Raw genomic sequence first — 21,576 nt, 5'->3', positions numbered from 1 at the left:
TGTGGAAAAAACAAGATAATTTGGGAGCTGCAGTATTAATTTTGTTCGAATGTTTTATTTTCTTCCTTTTTGGCTGTTAGTGAATATTTGTATATGTTGAATTTTTTTGTTTTGGTTTACTTTGTAAATTGAGTTTTTTCAGTTAAAACATGTGCATCAACACTAAGTAATTCCATGGTGTGATATGACTGGTAAATTATTGGGGTGACTTCATTCCTGTTGCAGTTGTTCCTAGTAGGCAGTAGTTTCACCAAGTAGGCCATTACACTATGAATTTTCTGGCTGCAGCTATGCCCTAGATGATTTTGGCAGCCTTCCAGCTGCCTACTTAGAGTTTTGCACTTGTCCATACCAAATGTCTACTGGCCTGGAGTCGTGGAGACTGGGATGTCATCTTCCTGTTTTAAATCTTGGTGTGCAGCCAGGTTTGGTTGTTTGCTCTACATGTTCTGGGACCTAGCATACATAGCAATCAGGCTTAACATTTTGCTCTGATCACATGTCATACCTTTGAGCTGCGCTAATGTCTTGGACCTTCTCGTTCCCTGCTGGGAGGCAAAGATCAAGAAACCTTGAAGTCCAGACATGGAGATTTCTTTCAAAAATTGCGATTTATAGTGGGGCAGCCCTGTATTTGYGCCGTCTTAAAACAGTGCGGTATGAAAGCAAAGGATATGAAGATATCTTGCAAGAAAATGAATGATAAAATATGGGTCTTCAGCAGTGCTCTGTCCATGTCAAGGCAAGTCGGACAGCATTTTCATTTGGAATACCAGCATAGATTGATCTTGGTCTCCGATTCAGCTAATACATGAGGAAACGTGAAGACTTCTTGCCTGATGATCACTTGCCATGAAGCTAGAATTCTTTTCAATATTTGAGACCACATGGATGTGCAGTTCTCTGACTCTGTTGTCAGCTAAACTCCTGCCTCTGAACTACCAGCAGCACAGCAGAGGAATCTGGTAAGCGTTGCTGCATTTGCCTTTATTCTATACCACATAATAGCAACAACTTTTAATGATCTTGGGATCTTTTTTCTTTTAGCTACAAGCCACAATCTCAGGTGGCTTCCTTCACTGGGTTCACAATCTTCCCGCATTGCATGCTCAGAATGGAGACCATGGTATACTTGGTTTCTGTGCTGGCAGCTTTCTTTGCCTGGAAGCAGTCATCTTCTACCTGCTGTACTGTATGTTCAGACTAAAATGAAGGATTATTTAAATATTCCTTTTGTTTTGTTAGCAAGTTCATATTACATTTGATTAAACAGCCAATTCAATTCCTACGTATAAACTTTATTAGCACAAATCCTAGATATCTGTAATCTTTTAAGAACTGGCTTTCTGTTTTAATTGCTGTGATCTTCTAAAAGGTGCTTTGCAGCAGGAAGCAAACCCAGAGCAGGGAATATATCACACAGCAATACTAGGAAGGCAGCAACACTATTTTTTTTGCACCTGTGCTTTATTGCAAAACTGCACGAATGATGCGTTTTAAACATATCTACAAGGAATGTGGCTAATTTACAGGAAGTGGCTCTTGCCTTTTGCAGGTGCGCAGAGAGGAGGTACAGTTTGGGATGAATAGGAAAAATGTTTTATCTTTCAAGCTGCCACTGAACCTTTATGAAGCGTTTATGCTGTTTAATCATGACAAACAGTAGGAATGCCTGTAGAGATGTAAATTGTTCCACGTGATCTTTCTGCTGCTTTCTCCCATCCCATCTACACCACATGTACTGTCTTTTCATTTTCCTTCCACTGCTCTTGTGCCAGCTTGTCTGATTCTTGATGAGCTGATTGAGCTCACTGAACTGGCAGAATCTCTTTGCTAGGTTAATTTTCTGATGAGGTGGGTGAACTAACCAGACAGTTGGGCAAGAGCTGGCTATCTGTACAGTGCTTCGAGTTTGCTGAAATCTCTGGCCTCTAGCATAAACATAGCCCAGCAGACTCTCAGTCCACCATGCCATGGTTGATGCAGTCAGTGAGCCAGCAGCAATCTGTTACACAAATTTCTGTTAAAATGGAAAAAAGAGCTTCTCTTTGGGGATTCCTAGTATTGGGAAGAGAAGATAAGAATGGTGGGCTAAAACACTGAGTGTGTTATCTCATCCCTCCCCTCCACCTCTGCATGTGAAAGAGAAGTAACAACAAACAATATTGTCTTTGCCTTACAGGATCTGTGCCTGAGGTATCCCTTCAAGCACTCTCCCATAACAGAAGTTTGGAAGACATACARGTGAAGACAAAGAAAAAAGCAGAGAAACTTACTGGAGCCTCCAAGAAATTAGGTGTTTTGGTGTGAATGAGTTTTCTGCAAGAAGAAAAAAGGCCAGAGAAGTAGGGCCTCTATGTGACCAAGGAGAAGGCAAAGAAGGGGAGTTGGCTGTAACCAGAAGACTGATGGAGAGATGTAAATCATTCAAGAGCAGAGACTTGCTATGATCTGGAAAAATGAAAGTTAACAGAGAAATACAAAAACATCTGATAAAGATAATGAATCAACAAACATAATTATCAGAAATGCCGCACATCTTCAGTCATGTCCCGTAGTGAAGGCTGAGACAATGATTAGAGCAACAGGACTTCACTGACCCCTGGATATGCTGTTCTACAAATTCTGTAGACTGGTTTTTCTATTGGAAACTTTATTTTAGCACAATTTTCTCCTGACCCAACTATCTTTTTCCTTGCAATGAAAACATAAACATGTGAGAGGCAAATTCCTCTCTAACTCAAAGATGGGGTTGATGTCAGGCTCCTACAGGTTCTGAGATTGTTGAGTGGCCACCAAGAGGAAAGGCCAGATGAAAGAGGTGACCTTGTTTTGTAGTAGGCTAGAAATTTAGCAACTGCACAAAATCTTAGACAATAAGTCAGTGAAGGTCATTAAATTGAAAACATGTGCCTGGATGTAAATGGCTGGAAGCTGAGCAAGTATTTGGAAAGACATATTGTATCATATCTGTATTCTTGCTCCATTCTATATTTTCCCCTCAATATCTGTCTGGCTGCTCACAGACAGGATGCTGGACAGTGTGAACCGGTCTGACCCGCTCTGGCTGTTCTTATATATTAGCTGCAGTTTAGCACAGTATTTCAGCACTTATACTTCTGGGATTGAGTTTCATTTCCTCCTCTCAAAATTGGAGAGGGTTGTATTTGTTTAACTTAGGAATGAAGGTTTCTGAATGGATAAAGCTTATGCCTTTTCTTTATTTAATCATATTACAGAATCTATGTCTTTGCTGTATGTTGATAGCAAATCTATGTTACTTTCAGAAATTTGTTGTGGTACATGAGTGAGGTACAAAAAGATTTGATGTGTGCTGATTTAGGGGAAAATTTTTCAAAAATTGCCTTTGGAGAAAGACCATGTTTTCACAATCAACTTGAATTCAGAGTGCTTTGTAAAACAAATAAAACACAGTACCTACATTGTAGAACCTAACAATCCTGTTTAAACATAATATGATGTGAAGAAGTAATGTGCTGGAAGATGAAAACTGTGAAATTATTTTGTCAAGCTGCATGTTGTATTTTAGTGTTGCTGGAGTCTAGTACTAACATAGGTTTTAAAATAGTACTAGTAAAATTAATGTACTAACTTCTTAAAATATCAAATGTATCATTTGTTTCTGAAGCTTAACATTAATAGTGTAAATGTTTTGGTGTTGATTATAAATGTCATTGCCAGTGATTACAGTTGTATCAAGCTTTAATTTAAATGAAATTATGTGATAGGTTGTTCTGGCTTGGAGTGCTAGAATGATATTATAACAACTCTGTATAAGTTAAGCAATATGTTGTGAATACATTCTTGCCAAAGAGACCGTAGCTGAAAATAATTACCATTATGCCAGGTGCTGTACATAGAAGAAATTTTTAATTATCATACAGATGTCCACCATCTTGGACTAGCCAAAGCAGGGTGACTTAAACAATATTGTACTGTTTCCTACAGTGACCCTTCTTCACCGCTTCTCCCCTCTCCCCCCAGTACATTTTTTGTGTATCAGCAACTTGTTTATTTTTGACGGTATTTGCTGGAACAAGCCATCTTTGTGACCAACCACAGCATTACAGTATCATGATATTTTGGGGAATATTTTCTAAATTAGAACATGGTAGTGCCATAATAAAAATATGGAAGTACAGAGTCTGAGGCATTTGGGTAAAATGAAGTAGTGATTTGTATACAGTCCAGTGAAAACGCATATGCCTTTAAAGGTGGTTTTAAAATTTCCAATTTTATATTTAAGAAAGACTGATACTTCCAGAAGGATTAGATACAGGATTTTGGACATTGAGCTGAAAATTCTTTCATCACTACAACAGCTTGTATTATCTGTTCTTATTAAGCCAAGCAAGTCCAGATGGTAATAATTCAGAACTTAATGTACTAAATGAGAGATGATTTAGAAGCTGGCACATATGCACACATGTATACGCAGTGCAGAAGGTTGGTTTACAATGCAGTTTAAGGCTAAAAATGGTGCAGCTGAAGAAATTGTACTGAGACTGATATGCATTGATATATGAAAAACTGACTCAGTGGGTAGATGATTGCAAGTGATCAAGTTACAGCAGCTTTATCAGCCACCTGTGATCTCGTTGTTTGTAGTATGTCATTTTGGGGCATTACACTGTTTTAGGATTCAGTAAATTTAGGGTAAAGTAATACTAGAACTTTACTACATTCACAGGTATACTTTGACCTTATGTTCTTTGTTTCGGTGTTTCTGGTCGTTTTACTGGAAAATGTATAGAATGAGAAGGCTGGATTTTGAGATCAGGAAATAAAATTTGAAGAATAAGTTACTTCTCTCTATAGAGGGGATATTGGATGTGGACTGCTTCTAGAAACTAGACATGGGCAATTAGACTATCAGTTTTGATTTGTCATGGCAACTGATGTTTCTAGGATATATTGTTTGTACTTTTGTAAAGGAATACTTAATCATGGAAGAAAACTACAATTTTTGTGTGGTGCTTGTTTTAACATAAAAATTTCTTTAATTTGCAGATTGCTTTTACCAAAACTTTTGTTCAGCATTATGCTTTTATTATGAAAACACTGAAGAAAAGCCATGAATCAGACACTATGTCTAATAGAATTGTGCATATCAGTGTTCAGTTGTTCAGCAACGAAGAACTAGCACGCCAAGTAACAGAAGAATGTCAGCTGCTGGATATTATGGTCACTGTTCTATTATATATGATGGAAAGTTGCCTTATTAAAAGCGAATTGCAAGGTAGGTTGATTTTTTTGTTGTTTTTTTTCTTTGTTTTATCGTCTCCATGGTTAATAAATAAATGCTTAATCTCTCTTGGTTAAATTTAGTCTTTTTTCCCAGAAATGCATAGGGTATAGCAATATATGTAGAGGCTGAGTCTCATAATTTTCTGGAAATGTGAAAGATAATTTTCAGGAGTTATACTGATGTTTTCTCCTGTGGTTTGTAGGGTTTTCTTTTTTGTGGTAATCTTATATAGTTTAGAATACTTAGTATTGTTTTGCAGATGCTCGGTTTGTTGAGTAAAGTGCATATATGCTATTTGTGAAGCTCATCTGAATGAGAACTTATATGTGTAAACTGAGATTGGTATTAATTTAAACAAAATATTTTCAAAGTATTTCATCAGTTGTTCAAAGTACTTGAAATTGTTTTAATTTTTCTCACTTGTAATTGCTTTAATAAAGTTTAATTTAATTAAGGAAGACTGATTTATTCCTTTATAAATGTAATCATTTGATCAAGCTCTTGGATGACAGAGTGGTGATTTGAATTTAAAGTAGTTTACACTATTTACGCTCTTCTAGTGAAGAGGGCAGTCCTGTTTCTGCCCTCCTCCTTTTACCTTTGCTTATCTGAAGTTGGTGGCACAACAAATTTTGCTGACTTGTTTTTCATGCTTTCATGTACTTAAACTGCAGACCTCTCAGCCCTCTTTATCCTAGTTTGAATTTGAAGACACTCTTTCTAGATAGCTTGTCTGCTGCTGCTAAAAAAAATACCGACAACTTCTGCTTGGAACTGAAACTTTTCTCCTCTAAAGTATGCTTCATCTATGACTCCGCTATATCTATAGCCTAATACAGAATAACTGTACTGAAATGGAAAATCCTTCGTCCTCTAGCTACTAAGCATGCCCTCATTCAGCCACACTTCAACATGAAGAAATTTTCTGTTGCCCTGCATATATTTCTTTAAAGGAGTCAAAGAAAAATGTTGTGTTCTGACTTGATCCAGTGCATTGTTGCATCTTTTTTCCTTAACAGTTTGTGTATCGAGTGACTTTTGATAAACTATCGCCATAGTGGTGGAATTTCATTTAAAACTATTTTTAAAGCATCTTCAAAACTTTGCTAGTTGGTGAATAGAGGATGGTGCTAACATGATGGTAAGATTCTGTAATGGACCAGAATTTGCAGCCAAATAGAAAAAGGCTAAGGCTGTGACTAGACATCCTCTGAAGAAACTTTGTGGTAATTTAACTTACTACCTCCAGCTTAAACATTAAATACCTTCAGACAGATTTGTGATAGATTTGCGAGAGAACGTTTATCCCTAGAGCAGCTATACCATGGCGTGAAGTTACCTATTTCCTCTCCCTAGCACTAGTGATTTGTCTTGGCTGAGACCCCATCCTGGAATCYATGCGGTGCTTCTTAGTGTTTTCACATTTCCTCCTTGTTGTTTTATACATGTGAGTTTGGGCAGACTGTAAATTGACATAGAAAAATTTTAATAAAATACTTTTTATTCCTCATTGCCCTCTTTTGCAGTTCTGCAGGCTTGCATGTTGTGTTTTCTTTAGTTCAAGACACGTCTTAAGGTGCTGGAAGTAGTGAGAAGTCTGTTAGAAGTTTATGCTGGTGAGATAAATTTAGAAAAAGAATTCTGTTTGTGCCGCTAGTGCAAACAAAAGGTAGTTCATTTAGTGTCTGAAGGAGACAAAGTTTGCTAATCCAGTGGATAGCTGGATAAAATGTGCTGGAGGGGAGCAACCAGAATATGTAGCAGGAATTATATCTGCTAAGGCATGTTTAGTTTGCATTGCTAACAAATGTTAATTGTTATTTGGACGGCTGATATCTGTTAAAAGTATAAGGTTCATTAAAGGTATATGCGGCTGCCAAGTGAATATGGACAAATGGTGTTTCTGAAACAGAGAGCTGACCTAGGAACTGTTGGCATCAACTCAAAAGCGTTACTAGTTCAACTTCTCTTTCTCTCGCATGTGGTGTGAAAGGATGAGGAGAAATATGGGTGCAGATAATAAAACTGGATTCCTGGAAAGACTTATGTCCCCCTGGCTCGTAGAGATTTTTTTCCTCTCTATCAGCACTTTCCTCCTCCTGAACTTTTCATAAGAGAAGTGTTTATACCCCAAGGAGAATGAGACATCATCAAAACATTCTTAAAGAAAACCCCTTTCTTCCTCTGACTGACCTTACATAACCCTCACTTTTAGAGTTCCCTGAAGTTGGGGAGTTGCCACTGCCAATTGAAAAAAAAACACCTGGATTTGTCTGATCTCTGCTGGGGCAGGGCATCAGGGACATGTAATTGTTGGTTCTTTTGGAAGTACTTTCATGGGTTCAGGCAGAGCTGGTGGAGGTTTTATCCTCTTCTTGGACAGGCTGTGTGAGCACGTGGGAACCAGGCAGCTGAACACCAGCCCTWGTTTTCTTTCTTCCCAGATGCACCAGATACCAGGCGAGTGGTTACAGAGTATTGGATCGGTTGCAGGAGAGAAGCTTGAGAAGTTGTGTAGAGTGCTCTTGGCTTCCTGTGGCTTCTAGTGCTCCAGTCGAATAGACAGGAGTCGGCTGAAGAATTTGAGCTCTGTCTTACCTTATTGTAACAAGAAGGTTTCTGTTTACCGTTGCGTGCAACTCGGGCAGCATATTTTCAGGATGAGATCTGATTCATTTCTCTGAGTGTGCCTTGTTCTTGAGAAGTAAAACTTGTCAAGATCAAGATATTACGCAACTTCAGATTCAAAAAGCTCTGTTGAAATAACAGGCAAAGCAATACATTTTTTTATCTTTGTACCAATCAACCAGCAAAAATAAAACAAACTCAGAGTAAAAATAAAAAAGTGTTTTCTTCAGTAGTTAAAGGGGAGAAAAAAAAGTCGCTTGCTTACATACCCAGGTAGATCCACTCCAGCTACACTTGTGCTGGAGTTTGGAATCTCTTAATACCAGTGTCTTTGCTCTGGCTATGCAGTGCTGCTTGTTTTTGTCATGACTTTCACCTGCATAAAGGGTAACTGCAAGGGTCCTTCATGCACTTAATCTGGACAAGAGCCAACCCTAAGGCTGATCAGATCATCAGATCCAAAGTTTTCTTTCTTCTGTTGGCTTGAGTCACAACAGCAACTGAGAGATGGGTGCTGGAAGTTATTTTCCATGGATAATGACTTCAGGACCAGWCCTGTTTCCCTTCTGTTCTTTCTAGGGTTCCTTTTCATAAAAATCAAATTAAAACATTTATTTAACAGGTATAGAGGACATATTTCTGTGATTCAGGGGGAGAGGTATTTCCCCCCACACATTGATTTCTTCCCTTCTCCCTTTGGGAACCTTCTCTTGTCGTAGGCTCAGGAAGACGGAGTAAGTCCTCTCTCTGTTCTCTGTTAGCCCTTTATTGGGGTAGCTGAGGCGGCTCAAAGGGCACTGCTCTTCAAAGGCTGGGATCTGGTTCAAAGTGTGCATGTCTCCTACTAGGGTGGGAGCTGCATTGGCGACTACACCATGAGAAGACAACCGGGGTGCCACCAAGTAAATAACCTTTTCTGCAGTTTCCTGTGTGTGTTGTCACAAGGTTACAATGAATCCTAATTTTTATTCTTGCATGATCTTGGACCTTTGTTTAAAAATTAGAACAAGGAAAAAATTGCATTACTTTTTTTTTTTTTTTTTTTAATCTAGATGAAGAAAATAGTTTACATGTTGTGGTGAATTGTGGGGAAGCACTACTGAAGAATAATACTTACTGGCCCCTGGTTAGTGATTTTATAAATATACTCTCACACCAAAGCGTGGCAAAGAAATTTTTGGAAGATCATGGTCTTTTGGTAACGTGGATGAATTTTGTATCATTCTTTCAAGGTATGTGACTTTTATAGTCAGTACTAATACAAGGATCTTGAGACAGCTTTACGTTCACAGTAGCGAAATTGTTACGCCACTGGATATAAACATTTGTTTCATTAGTATTCTCATAAGCAGACATTTCTTGAAGGGACCAGTGTATTCTAGAAAACAAATTTGAAAATGATCTTCTAATGGATCTTTGTCTTGTGTAGACCGGGTGAAGAGCAATTGCATAACAGCTCAGTGAGAAGCCAAAATTCTCAAGTTGTACCGATAGTGCAAATCATAACTTGTGCCAGAAATGTTTTATTGGCAAAGCCCTAAATTTAAATATTGGGTAAATTAATCTCATGGATTTGTATCTTTTTCTAAGTGTTGCTGTGAAGAAACATGTTTTTATTAAAAACAAATGAGCAAACAAAAACTTACCATGAACTTTTCAGTACTGAAAAATATCTGCCTAGCAAGAGATCCAGATGTTTTCTGTCCAGAAGTTCTCACTGACTGAGGTTCAAAGTAAATGGGCTGCAGTTCATATTAATGTCACCTGAAAAAAATGCACTGCGATTTCTAGTCAAATCATCGTTCTTTTCTGATCTGTTTCTGTTCAAATTTTGATGCTTGTCCCTGTACTTCAGCTATTATCCTACTGCTAGATAAGATACATTTAAACACACCTTCTGTGTTGTTTTTTTTTTTTTGATAGATCTGTGGATATATAATATAAAAATCCTACATTCCAGTTAGCCATAGTTAAATATTTGGTTGTATAACTGTGCTTAAATCTTTGAAGGTATGAATTTAAATAAACGCGAATTAAATGAGCATGTGGAGTTTGAATCACAGACATACTATGCTGCCTTTGCTGCTGAGCTGGAAGCCTGTGCCCAGCCAATGTGGGGTCTTCTGTCACACTGCAAAGTTAGGGTAAGTAATATTTATCTGTCATTGCTCATGTTTTCAAGAACAAGCAACAAGAAATCCTTTTAATATTCTTCTGTGTAGTCTCAAGAAAGTTCATAAATAGTTCAAATTTTATAAATTGTTTTTTTTCCTTGTGTGATCTTTTTTTTTTTCTGCTGACTACTGTAAGGTATAGTGTATAAGCATTGTTTTGTTTTCTTGAAGGTAATACAGTTATTTGAACAGTGATGCATTTCTTAAAGGATGTTCTTAAAGGATGTTTATAAAGGCATTGGATACTGGTTAGTAGTTTAACTTTAGATTTGCATTCAGGAAGATGTAAATCAAGCTGAGAAGAGTTTCTGAAGGGTCGGCTTTTGCCAAGTTGGTTAGTGGAAGCATCCAGGTGTATCATAACTTATTTCAGAGTTCTCAAATCTGAGAGGTCAGGCTGTTTTGTCTTGAGGAGACTTGTTTCTTGCTGTCTTTGCCTACCARATATATAATATTGTGATCAGTTATTATTCTGAGTATGATGGATGTAGAGCTCAGGCTTGTACTTAATTATCATCTCCCATGTTGAGACTGGAAGGTTGGGATGTGCCCAGACTGTATACACAGGTACAGTTCTCGTCTGATGATAAAGAACCTGCTCAATGTGTGTGAGCCTTTCTGCCCTTGTCCTGTGAGAAAGGAGAAAAATAAGTCCTTTGTGACGTGGTTATAGTATTGATTGTGCAAATACTGACTGATGGCAAATAGGCACTTCAGTATAAAGGGGAAATGTAGTAATTACATGTTTGCTCCTATTTACTAACAGCATGAGGTGAAACATCATAGGGTTATGACATCTGTTTGTCTCTTAACTCCAGCAAAGTGTTGTTACTGTTTGCTAGACAGTAAATTATAATAAATTACAGTAAAAATGGAATTTTTCAGCTCATAGGAATACTTAACACATGAAAAAAAACCTTTTATTATGGGTTTATAGTAATTTGTAATGAAAATAAGTGGGTGTGAAGAGGTTCCAGCTTCTGTCCCAAGTTAGAAGGGAAGCTGGCAGAGCTTGGCCCGTGCAGGTTGTGATGGTGGAGCAGCAGGCTGGGAACGCGGCCTTTGCATATCGTGATGAGAAAACGGGACTGACCAAGCCAGTCAGCATTTGCACAGCTTCTGGCTAGCTTGAAGCGCGGCTGGCTTTCGCATGCAAAGTGTGCCATAGATATCCTAAGAGCGTGAGGGAGGTCTGGAGCTGCTGTGTTTAGGGGAAAGGGAAGTTTTAAGGACAAGTGCCTAAGAAACCCGGCTTTGTATGTGCCACTGATGCCAGAGCAGTTTGGTTTCCCCACCTCCTACCTGCCATTCGTGTGGGCTGCTGCTGCACTCCTGGAGGGCAGTGTACACCCCTAGCCTTGAAATACATGATTTAATCTGAAATATAGTTTAGTAACAGGACATTATTATACCTAGTGTAATTATAATAAGGATTGTTAAGATCTCTTTAGTATTATGTTACCACTGGATTTCATGTTCATTGAGTTAAACTCTAAAGTAACCTTTCGGTAGATATAAACTTAATAAGATATAAGCCACTCATTTTCAGTTGCTTGGAAGGACATCTTTTCTGCTTTGTTTTCTAATTTTCTGGTAAAAATAAATGGATAAATTAAAATAGACACTCAGACCAGGCTGAAGGGGCTTAATTCTTGCCATTGAAATGATCACCTTTTAGGGTAACAATGAAACTGTACTAATACCTTTAGTTTCCATATTATGAAGGCATAAAATGCATAGTACTGTAAAAATAACCATATTTATTCATAACAGGGAAACAATGACACTTAAAACTGTTTTGGCCCATGTAATACAGCTTTTTTTTTATTATTGCAGGAGACACAAGAATACACACGGAATGTTGTCAGATACTGCCTTGAAGCGCTTCAGGACTGGTTTGATGCTATCAACTTTGTAGATGAGGTATGTCTCCTTAATGAATTTGAGCAAAGTGCTGTGAAAGTCTGGTTAAACTTAAGGTGATATATTTTTTATTTTCCATATTAAATTAAAACATCATTCTATGCACTGATTTAAAAAGAAAGAATTGCTTTGCTGAAATTAGAAAGTTTGTAGTTAATATTCACAATGTTATTTCCTACAGTCCTGTATCTCTGTAGTCTAACAGTTTAGATTTGCTGGTGCGAGTATAAGCTATGAGAGTCTTAAAAGTAGTGCCATTGCAGTACTTCCATCTAGTTGAATGAAGAGCTGAAGCAATGACAAGACAATAGTAATGATATAGTAGCGGGGAAGCAGCTTTGATACCTTAGCGAAGGATACTGTCTGGGTCGAGTTCGAATGTCGTTAGCTGCTAGGGCCTCAGTAAGAGATTAACAGTAGCAGTCTGAACATGGGAAGTTTATGAAGCATTGGTGGGGGGGCATTAAGTAATGTTAAGTTAGTGGAAAGTAAGTCCATCAAATGAGGACGTGCAAGATACTGCTCTTGGTGATGGTGACAAAGACATTCATAGCTTTTTTTGTTTTTTTTTTTTTATATGCAATATTAAAATATCTGTATTTTACTTTCAGCCAGCTCCTAACCAAGTTACTTTTCATTTGCCACTGCATCGTTACTTTGCCATGTTTTTAAGTAAGGTAAGCAGATGTTTATAGTCATACAGAAGATGGAAATTGCCTGTTGAGTGTGATTGTTCAATAAAATGTACGTTTCCTTCCCCCTGCCCAGGCTGTCAAATGCCAAGAACTAGATCTGGACACTATCTTGCCAGATCAGGAGATGCTGATGAAACTAATGATACACCCACTGCAAATTCAGGTATGGGCAAACTTCTTTGACGCAGATATACAGATGTGCAATAAAAAATATTGCTATCTGATGCTCTTTTTAACAGCAATCACTTAAATATATTTCAAAGTAGGTTACAAGGGGGGATATGTCTTAATTGTGGAATATAAAAATAAAAAATATATAATAATAATAAATAGAATATACTGAGTAGTTAGGATAAACTTTTTCCTATTCCCCAAAATCAAATATGTGACATTAGTTAAGAATGTAATTCTGAGAAGTATAATAATATTCATCATAGCACTTTCAAACAGGATAGCTAAATTTGAATACAGGGTTTTGTTCACGGAATTGCTATTATTGGAGCACAAACAGAGACTAATTCTCAATCTGAAATCTTGAAATCATGAGAATGATTTCAAGAGTGGATGCACCCTGCAGCATTTTTTTATTTATGTTTGTATTTATTTGCATATAAGTGATAGTGAATAGTATTTATAATCACTGCTTTTATACCTGACTTATTTTTAACCTGAAAAAAGGTCAAAAGAAGCTATTATTTTAACCATCGATGATCTCATGTTTGGAGTACTTTTCAAGATAAAAAATGATGTATCACTTCATTGACTTTGATCACTTTTATCATCTGAAATACATTCTCAAAAAAAAAAATCACAAAGTCTTGTTATTAAATCATTCAGCGTGATCTTTTTTTATATTATGTCTGATATGCAGATACATTTCTGCCTCAAGAAATGCCACTAATTGGTATCGGGTAAATTTTTTGAAGTATTTGGTTGTATATTGAGAATTGACTTGCATCCTGCACTGCTATTTTTGAGATTGAGGAGAATGTATTTATATGTATGTATATATGTGTGTATATGTATGTATACACACACAGAGTGATACAGAGTGATATACTGATGATCTGTTAACACTGAACTGAATAGCTTAATGTCTCTAAGTTTGCAAACTTTTTTTTTTAACGGAACAGGCAAGCCTTTCTGAAATTCACAGCAACATGTGGGTGAGGAATGGCCTACAAATTAAAGGACAGGCAATGACTTACGTGCAGTCTCATTTTTGTAATTCCATGATTGATCCTGACATTTATCTGCTACAAGTAAGTTGTTTTCTGAGAATCCAAGCCAATGTTTATTTAAAAAAAAGTCCTAGTGAATAAAATGAGTTTATTCTCTTTCCACAGGTCTGTGCCTCTAGGCTTGACCCAGATTATTTTATTTCATCAGTTTTTGAAAGGTAAGATCCAAAGATGAATGCCCTTGTTCAGTATTTTGCTAGCCATTGACTAACTTATGCCATGGGAGAGAAAAGGTGCATATACACCTTTGTGTACAATGATATACATTTTCAGTGCTATGATTCTGCCTAGCTAAAGCTAATACTTATCCCAGGGGTCTATAGCCGAGCTATCTCACATTTGTCATTTCATTCAGGACTAGCTTTTTATTTACAGTTAATACTTCAGATGTCAGTTTTCTGAGCATTTTCAGTTTTTAAAGTACTGTATATTCTCATATGCAAGCATTCAGGATATGCTAGCATGAAGAAGTGGACAAACAGAGCTGCAGTAGTGAGAATCTCAGAAGGAATGCTTGCTTTCCCAGATAGAATAAATCTGTCCCGGTATATATCAGGGTATGAAAGCAGGTTAATTGGTATTAGTTTTTATATATTCATAAATGCCAGATGTTTTCACGTGGAGTAAATATGACTATAGTACATTCCACAGGTAGTTAAATAAAAATCCAGCTTCAAAAATAAAAGGGTTTTCATATCTCTTTGCATATTACTGCATTATATGCAATTTATTTTGTATTAATTTAGGGCTGATCTGCATGGTATCCTGAGTTAATCAGTACATTTAGCATTATTGTTTTAATGTTGAAGAATGATGTTTCTGACTTTGATCTTTGTTACGCAGATTTAAGGTGGTAGATCTGTTAACAATGGCATCACAGCATCAGAATACAGTTCTTGATTCAGAGCATGAAAGGTCCATGTTGGAAGGAGCCTTAACGTTTTTAGTCCTTTTGTTAAGTCTTCGCTTGCATTTAGGTAAGAATCACAGCTTTAGGGATATTTTTATCTAAATAATATGGCTTTTAATTTATTTTCACATTTCTAAACATTTAATAGCTATCAGAAAGCTGAATAGGCAAAATTAGTAATTTAAAGCATCTAACACTTGGTCTCATCTTCACTGAAATTTTAATCCTTTATGAATTAGAAACAGGCAGAATACATAGAAATGGAGAAAAATAGCTTTAATGGAAGTAAGTGGCTGAATTGTGTATTTGATCACCAAATGCCACATTAAGATTTAGTGTCTTTTTCAGAAAGACGAGCAGTTTTTAGCTTATACGCCTCCTTATGACTGAGCTTGTCTTTCATAACTTTTACCCTTTTTATTGCTGTGCTTTTTATAGCACTATATAATTACTTAATACTAATGTTTGTATTAAGTTTAACTTATTTTAAGGGTGAAGTATGCTGAGTGTGGGGTTTTTTTAATTACATTATTTTATTTTTCTTGTTCTAGGAATGACAGATGATGAGATCCTCAGAGCAGAGATGGTAGCCCAACTCTGTATGAATGACAGGACGCACAGTTCACTATTGGATCTCATATCCTTGGAGTATATTAACTAATGTGCATGAATGAAAGTGAGAGGTACCTGGATAGCAGTGGGATTGTGGAGCTTGACCATCATGTTGTATATCTGATCATCAGCAAAAGCATTTTCTCCTACTTTGTTCTTCCTTATGGAATGTGCAGTGCTTTGTAATGTTTGCTGTTTTATTAATACAGAAGAAAGGACTTTTTATTATTTTTTTAAATACTACAAAAAATCCTACAGTTGTGAGGTGAAAAGTCTGTTTTTTCAGTAGGATTGCAGAAAGTCTAGCCAAGTACAACCTATATCTGGATTTGAGCCTTTGGTTATTGTTTATTATATGCTAGTATAAAAAAAAGCCGCTTTTGCTATACTGGCTTTTGCTTTTGGTATCAAAAGCTGAAAATGCAAATAACAGCAATGCTGAATGCAGCTTTGAAATTAGTGAAATGTATCTGTTTTAGTAGGAAAGTATCTTACTTGAAGAATAGTAAATTCTAGGAGATCCTTCTATGCAATGATATGGTTTGCGTCCCTAAACTGTTCCATACAAATACATGAGTTTTACTGGTATCAGAGTACTAAGCTCTGTAGGCAAATTAAACAGCTTGTGGTGATTGTCTGAAAGAGTTTGCGATCTAGTGATGGGCATTTGGCAAAAATATTAGCAATTTATGAAGGTGTAAAAGGAGGAGAAGACTGAGAGTTACCAATATTATTATCATGAGACATTAGTAACTTATTTGTTTAGGATGTCATATATGAGGTTTATCTTTCACCTTTGCTTGTTTATATTTTCAAAACCTGTTTTTATTTCCATTCTTTTCAGCTGTCCTCTTTGCTGTATTCCCAGTATTTTAAATTTGTGTTCTTGAATTTTTCTTGTGCTATGAGACCCTATTTTCCCTGAGCTCTTGCTCAGCATGAGATTTTAGGGCTTGTAGCTCAGAACAGATGGTTTTCTTAATGTTCTGTTAAAACAACGGCTATCAGTACCTTTCTGTCTGAATTCACCTGTTTTTCCGCTTTGTAGGATTTGATGACCTATTTCTCTTCCTTATTTCATTCCTGTACCCATTAACCCTCTAAGAGCCTTGTGATTTGTGAGGAAGTTTGGGAGATTTTTTTTCCCCTACACTACTAATTTATTATTTAAAACAAAATAAAGTTATATGCCTAATGTTTGGAAGTCAAAATAAGTGATTGCTTATCACTTATATAAGACCTCTTACCACTTCTAAGAAAACCTCTCCTTTATGGTAAGTGATTACTTATGTAAGTGAATCGTTTATATAAGTACTAGTGATTACTGCTTGTAATTTTGGGAATTGTCAGTAGGCCAATTAAGTATCACTATCAAAAAATAAGGAATAGTCAATCCAAGAATGAGAATTATTTAGTATAGGTATGGATCCCCAACCATTTACTTGCTTTTTCTGCACTTAAACATAAATGCAGAATATTTTTGTTGCTATTAACAAAACCAACGTGAGAGTAAATGGAGGCTAACACAAAAACTTTTATATATACACTACAGATAGTAGTTTTTATTTCTCTCTTAATACTTACCTCTTGAGCAAGCATGTAGTAATTGGCTTGGTTTAAAGAGTTTAATGTCCTATCTAGGAGGCTTTGATTCATTTCAATAGCAGTTGTTGCTCCAGTGCAGCTGGAGGATACAGACCTCTTGTGGTTAAAACAGAGCATTGCCAAAATGTAGTTTTTGAAATAAATAAGTGAAAATGTCAGACAGAAGTGAAATGCTGTGTTCTGCAGTTAAGTTAACTTCATTTTCCTTAACACAACCATTAAATTCCAGAAAACCCAAATCCTAAAAGTGGTATTATTCCAGGAAGCTTAAGCTTCGAATCAGTGTTGTCAGCAGTTGCTGATTTTAAAGCTCCTGTTTTTGAACCTGGAGGTTCCATGCAACAGGGAATGTACACACCTAAAGGTATGGTTCTCCGTGTCTTTTATAACATACTCGGTGGCAAGATGCTTAACCTGARTTAGACTAAAGAAAATCCTGTGGTTGACTTTTTTGTTATTGTCTATTGCTTATGTTTCTTAAGAGCATTGCTAAAGACTGTACATGGTTTTCTGTAAAGAAATTTTGATCTAGAATTAAAATGAGCCTCCACTATTGATCAGGTATCTTTAGAAAGCAAGGGGAAAATGGAGAACTGAAGAATCCTGTTATTTGTATTTTACTGTTTTTCATACTTCATCATTCCTATATATTAAAAWAAATAAATAAATACTGGTGTATGTTCAGTAGAGTTTATAACTGTCTACACCAGTGGAGTGTCAGTTACAAAGATTTATTTTCTTTGAATTTGTTCACTTTTTGATTATTAAACATTTACATAATTCTTCCTTTTATATTGCTTAAATTTGTTAATAATCTGTAACAGCTTTCCCAGTCAATAGCGAGGGTCCAGACCTAAGTGGTGTGGTTATAGAATATTGTTCTATAATTACATACAGTGTACAGAGTGTAAAAACGACAAGTCTCTCCCCGGACCAGCTTGCTGTCTAAATTAGACTCGGCACAGTGTTGGTGTATCAAAGGAGAGGAGRAGCTCAGTACTCAGTGGTGCATGGCTGCTTTCCTGTTGCTGAGCAGACACATGAGCCTTGGAGCAACCTGAAATGCTCCGTGTGCCCTGCCTGCGCTTCAGCTCGAAGCAAAGCTAGAGATGGATGATGACTTCTTCCCACCTCTGGGGTGACTTGAAAACTGGCAGCCTTGTGGTCTGACAATTTTTAAACCATTTGGCTTGTAGGCAGTGCTCTTCTGTGGATTATTATTATTTTTTTTAATGTGGAAACTAATATTTCATTAACATGTTTGCCAGATTTTGGAAGATTGATGAATGAGAAAAACTCTCACTCTGATACAAATGAACAACCAGTGAAGTAATTTTGTGAAATCAGTGTTTTGGGAACTAGAAACACTCCGGTTTCTTGATGTGTAATTAGGCAGTTAACACCTATGTATTTAAAACGGTGTTCTTTTAGTGTTCTGTGAACCATGTTTCCTTAGGTCATGTCTGGTTTCTGGAGCTTGTACCACGCTGATCTTTTTCAGAACACACTGTAAAAAAACAATGGAAAATACAGGATGGATTATGGTGTTTTTAATTGTGATAGCACTTTGTATTTGGGGACTCCGATGGTGGATTATAGTATTTATAGTATTTTAAAAGAGAGCTTACATTAGCTCTGCAGTACATCATTCACCTTAAATAAAAATTTTTAAAGTATTGCATCTCCTATAGCAGTGAATACAGAAGTTATTTATAAAAACTATACGAGATCCCCTCTTTATGTGATTAAAAAATTGAAYGAGCTCCTGCCAGAATAAAAGCTAGCATGGCTTTCTTTTGTGTACTATAGCTTTTAAAGAGCTTGTAATCTTTACAAGGCTATATAGGTCCTCAGAAAGAATGATGATACTTTGGTTGCTTTTTAGAGTTACAATCTATGGCCTGTCACAGTTCAAGCAAGCTATGTTGAAATCCATTCCACTTAATCCTTCCTTTCCCTGCAGTTAGGGAGAAAAATCTAGTTTATGCTATGCAGAAGGGCCACAGCTGGCTTCCATTAACCACTGTTCAAAAAAAACCCCAACCACCTCCAAAAAAAGATATATTTCTGCATGCTTCTCRTGGGTTTGTGTCGCGAAGATGAGCTCTGTGTCAGTTCCTACGACTGACCCTATGGCTCCCTCCTTGGTTCGTTCTCCTCATTACGTTCTGCTAGCCAAACCCAGCCTGAGGCTGCAGCACTAAACTCGGTTGTCCAGAAAAAGGAGGATTTTTGGAAGCAGGCTGCACTTTGAAGTGCTAACAAGCTATGTTTGAGCGTCATTCATATACAGTAGATTCTGTGCTAGGTGTTCCCTCTGAATAGCTTCTGGGGATGCCTGTAGGGCTGTTAATAGGAGCATAGACCACTTGTGCCTGTGGGAAATTAGTCTCATTGATGCAATGAAGCCTCCTACTTTGGCCTGTGAAAACTGAAGAAGGTTTTAAACAATCTAAAATTATATATCCTTAGTTTTTCTTTGTTTTTCTTGTTATTTTAATGTGATCGCTGAATCTTATGTTCATACTGCTTTGTTACTGGAGCTAAATACTTCAGCTTATGCAGTGAAGAACTTTATTTGGCTTTAGGTTGGAAACTTCTAGTTTTGTTTTTTAATGATGCATAAGCAAAACAAAAAACATAGCATTTAAAGGGATGTGTTCATTAATATTCCATTTAAACTTTTCTATTCATGGTTGCTCTTTAAAGCCACTGTAGACATTACATTAAAGCTACTAAATTAAACAGAGACAACTAAGATTTTAATGCAAAATAATGTGCAAATATTGGTTGTAAAACAAAGGCACGTTTATAAATGACTGATCACAAATCTTGTTTGATAAGAAACAGAYGTTTTTTAGACCAAACCAAAAATCATGGTGTTATCATCTGATTCATTGCACTTAAATATCACCTATTTGCAACTGATCTGCAGTCCTTACTTCCTATTTTCAAGAGTGCCTGTGCTTACCGAGTGAAAAATAATTTCCACATTTTCTTAAAGGTGCTTAAAAATTTAAAAAGAGCAAAATAAGAGGAATATGGAAAAGGTGGTTTGGGGACTGTTTTCATATACCTAGAATGGGAGAAATGTTTTTACTTAGATTTTAAAAGTAATTTGGAACTGTTCTTTTGAAACTTTTTTCCCTTTTTGCATATGTTTCAGTTGTCTCTTTATCAGGATTATGTGTTTTTTCACATTGTAAATTATTATCTAACACAAAAAAACCCTCCAAGACACTAAAAGCTGCTTGGTGGAAGAGATTTATTGCCTTAATAGATCATTATTAATAAAAAAAGTATCATTAGTAATAAGTAGTAAAAATTATTGTACTTTGCTGCAAAATATAGTTATCTAATAGCAAATTACATAGTTAAAGCTGATTAAGAAGAGAATCTGAAATAAATTGTGATGTCTATGAAGATAATTTTAACATGTGACTTCTTTTATATAACAGCTGAAGTTTGGGATAAGGAATTTGACCCTGTCATGGTAATACTTCGAACAGTTTACCGCAGAGACGTGCAGTCTGCAATGGACAGATATACTGCATTGTAAGTTGGATCCCTTTCAGAAATATAACAGCGTATTAGTGTTTGTTGCACAACAGATTTTTTATATATATGTTTTCACTGGCTGGGAATGTTAATAATATTATCGATGTTTTCAGGCCCCAAATTTGTYCTTCGATAAATAGTGCAGAAATTTACAGATGTTGTCAGGATTCTGGTGAACTGTTTCTCTTTTGCAAATGTTTAAAAATACATCCAAAGGGCCACAGACAAAGCAGTGAATGTCATCACAGATCAGATATTTAACTGAAAGTTTGAGTTTAAAAATCATTTACATATTAGAGAAAAAAGCCTTGTCTTTTTTTTTCTTTTTTTTCTTCACGTTTATATAAATGAAGCACAGTATTACAATATTTTGTGTATTGAAATTGTATTGAAAACAATACAGAGGTGAATTAAATTCTGATTTTAAATACAGGAAGAGAACATGTAGCACACTTTTTAAAGTTCGAAGAAGCAAGAAGATTTGGTCTTAATTCAGTCCCTTACAGCCTTCCTACCCTTAAAATCCTTGTCCTTATTTCAACTAATTTTATTTAGTTTTCTTTGTTTAATACTCTGGGAATAAAAAATAACTTAAAAAAAAAAAAGTAAAATAAACTTAGTGGAATAATACTCTGCCCCATGCCCCTTTGCTTGTTCTGTTAAGCCTGAGGGTCGTCATAAACATATGCTGTAAATGATTTTGAGCAAGGTCGCAGTCTGTTAAATATTTGCACTGTCTAATGCACTGGATACCAGCTGATTATTAGCAATGTGGGTCTATAGTGAAATTAATTTTTAACTTCATAGATATGGTGGTGCTGGTAGTTTCAGCAATGGCTAATGATGTCTGGTGTTTCCCAGCGTTCGATCTTTTTAGCTGCCTAGAATCCTGTCCTACAGATGTGAATTTTCCATTGTAGATGTCTGACTAAATTGGAGATTTTGGTGAAGTGAAAAGTTT

The 21,576-nt window shown here is 36.3% G+C and overlaps 1 protein-coding gene across 13 annotated transcripts in view; it reads left to right on the top strand.

Moving 5' to 3' along the window:
* UBR3 (ubiquitin protein ligase E3 component n-recognin 3) overlaps positions 1 to 21,576 on the top strand; it is a 123,802-nt gene that overhangs the window by 27,914 nt on the left and 74,312 nt on the right. For all 13 annotated transcript variants that reach the window (XR_003252788.1, XM_026061421.1, XM_026061420.1 and 10 more), the window contains 12 exons: positions 5,032 to 5,260; positions 8,950 to 9,129; positions 9,908 to 10,041; positions 11,908 to 11,994; positions 12,606 to 12,671; positions 12,763 to 12,852; positions 13,823 to 13,951; positions 14,036 to 14,088; positions 14,774 to 14,907; positions 15,392 to 15,477; positions 17,280 to 17,421; positions 20,516 to 20,612. Coding sequence is in view for 12 of the 13 variants with exons in the window: in XM_026061421.1 (XP_025917206.1) it covers positions 5,032 to 5,260; positions 8,950 to 9,129; positions 9,908 to 10,041; positions 11,908 to 11,994; positions 12,606 to 12,671; positions 12,763 to 12,852; positions 13,823 to 13,951; positions 14,036 to 14,088; positions 14,774 to 14,907; positions 15,392 to 15,477; positions 17,280 to 17,421; positions 20,516 to 20,612 (1,427 nt within the window). In the remaining variant the exon portion in view is untranslated. The remainder of the gene's footprint in view (positions 1 to 5,031; positions 5,261 to 8,949; positions 9,130 to 9,907; positions 10,042 to 11,907; positions 11,995 to 12,605; positions 12,672 to 12,762; positions 12,853 to 13,822; positions 13,952 to 14,035; positions 14,089 to 14,773; positions 14,908 to 15,391; positions 15,478 to 17,279; positions 17,422 to 20,515; positions 20,613 to 21,576) is intronic.

Source organism: Apteryx rowi, unplaced genomic scaffold (genome assembly GCF_003343035.1).
Source record: "Apteryx rowi isolate R43461 unplaced genomic scaffold, aptRow1 scaffold_180, whole genome shotgun sequence".
NCBI lineage: Eukaryota > Metazoa > Chordata > Aves > Apterygiformes > Apterygidae > Apteryx > Apteryx rowi.
The sequence above is the reverse complement of the archived record's forward strand: the minus strand, read 5'-3'. Positions and strand labels throughout refer to the sequence as shown.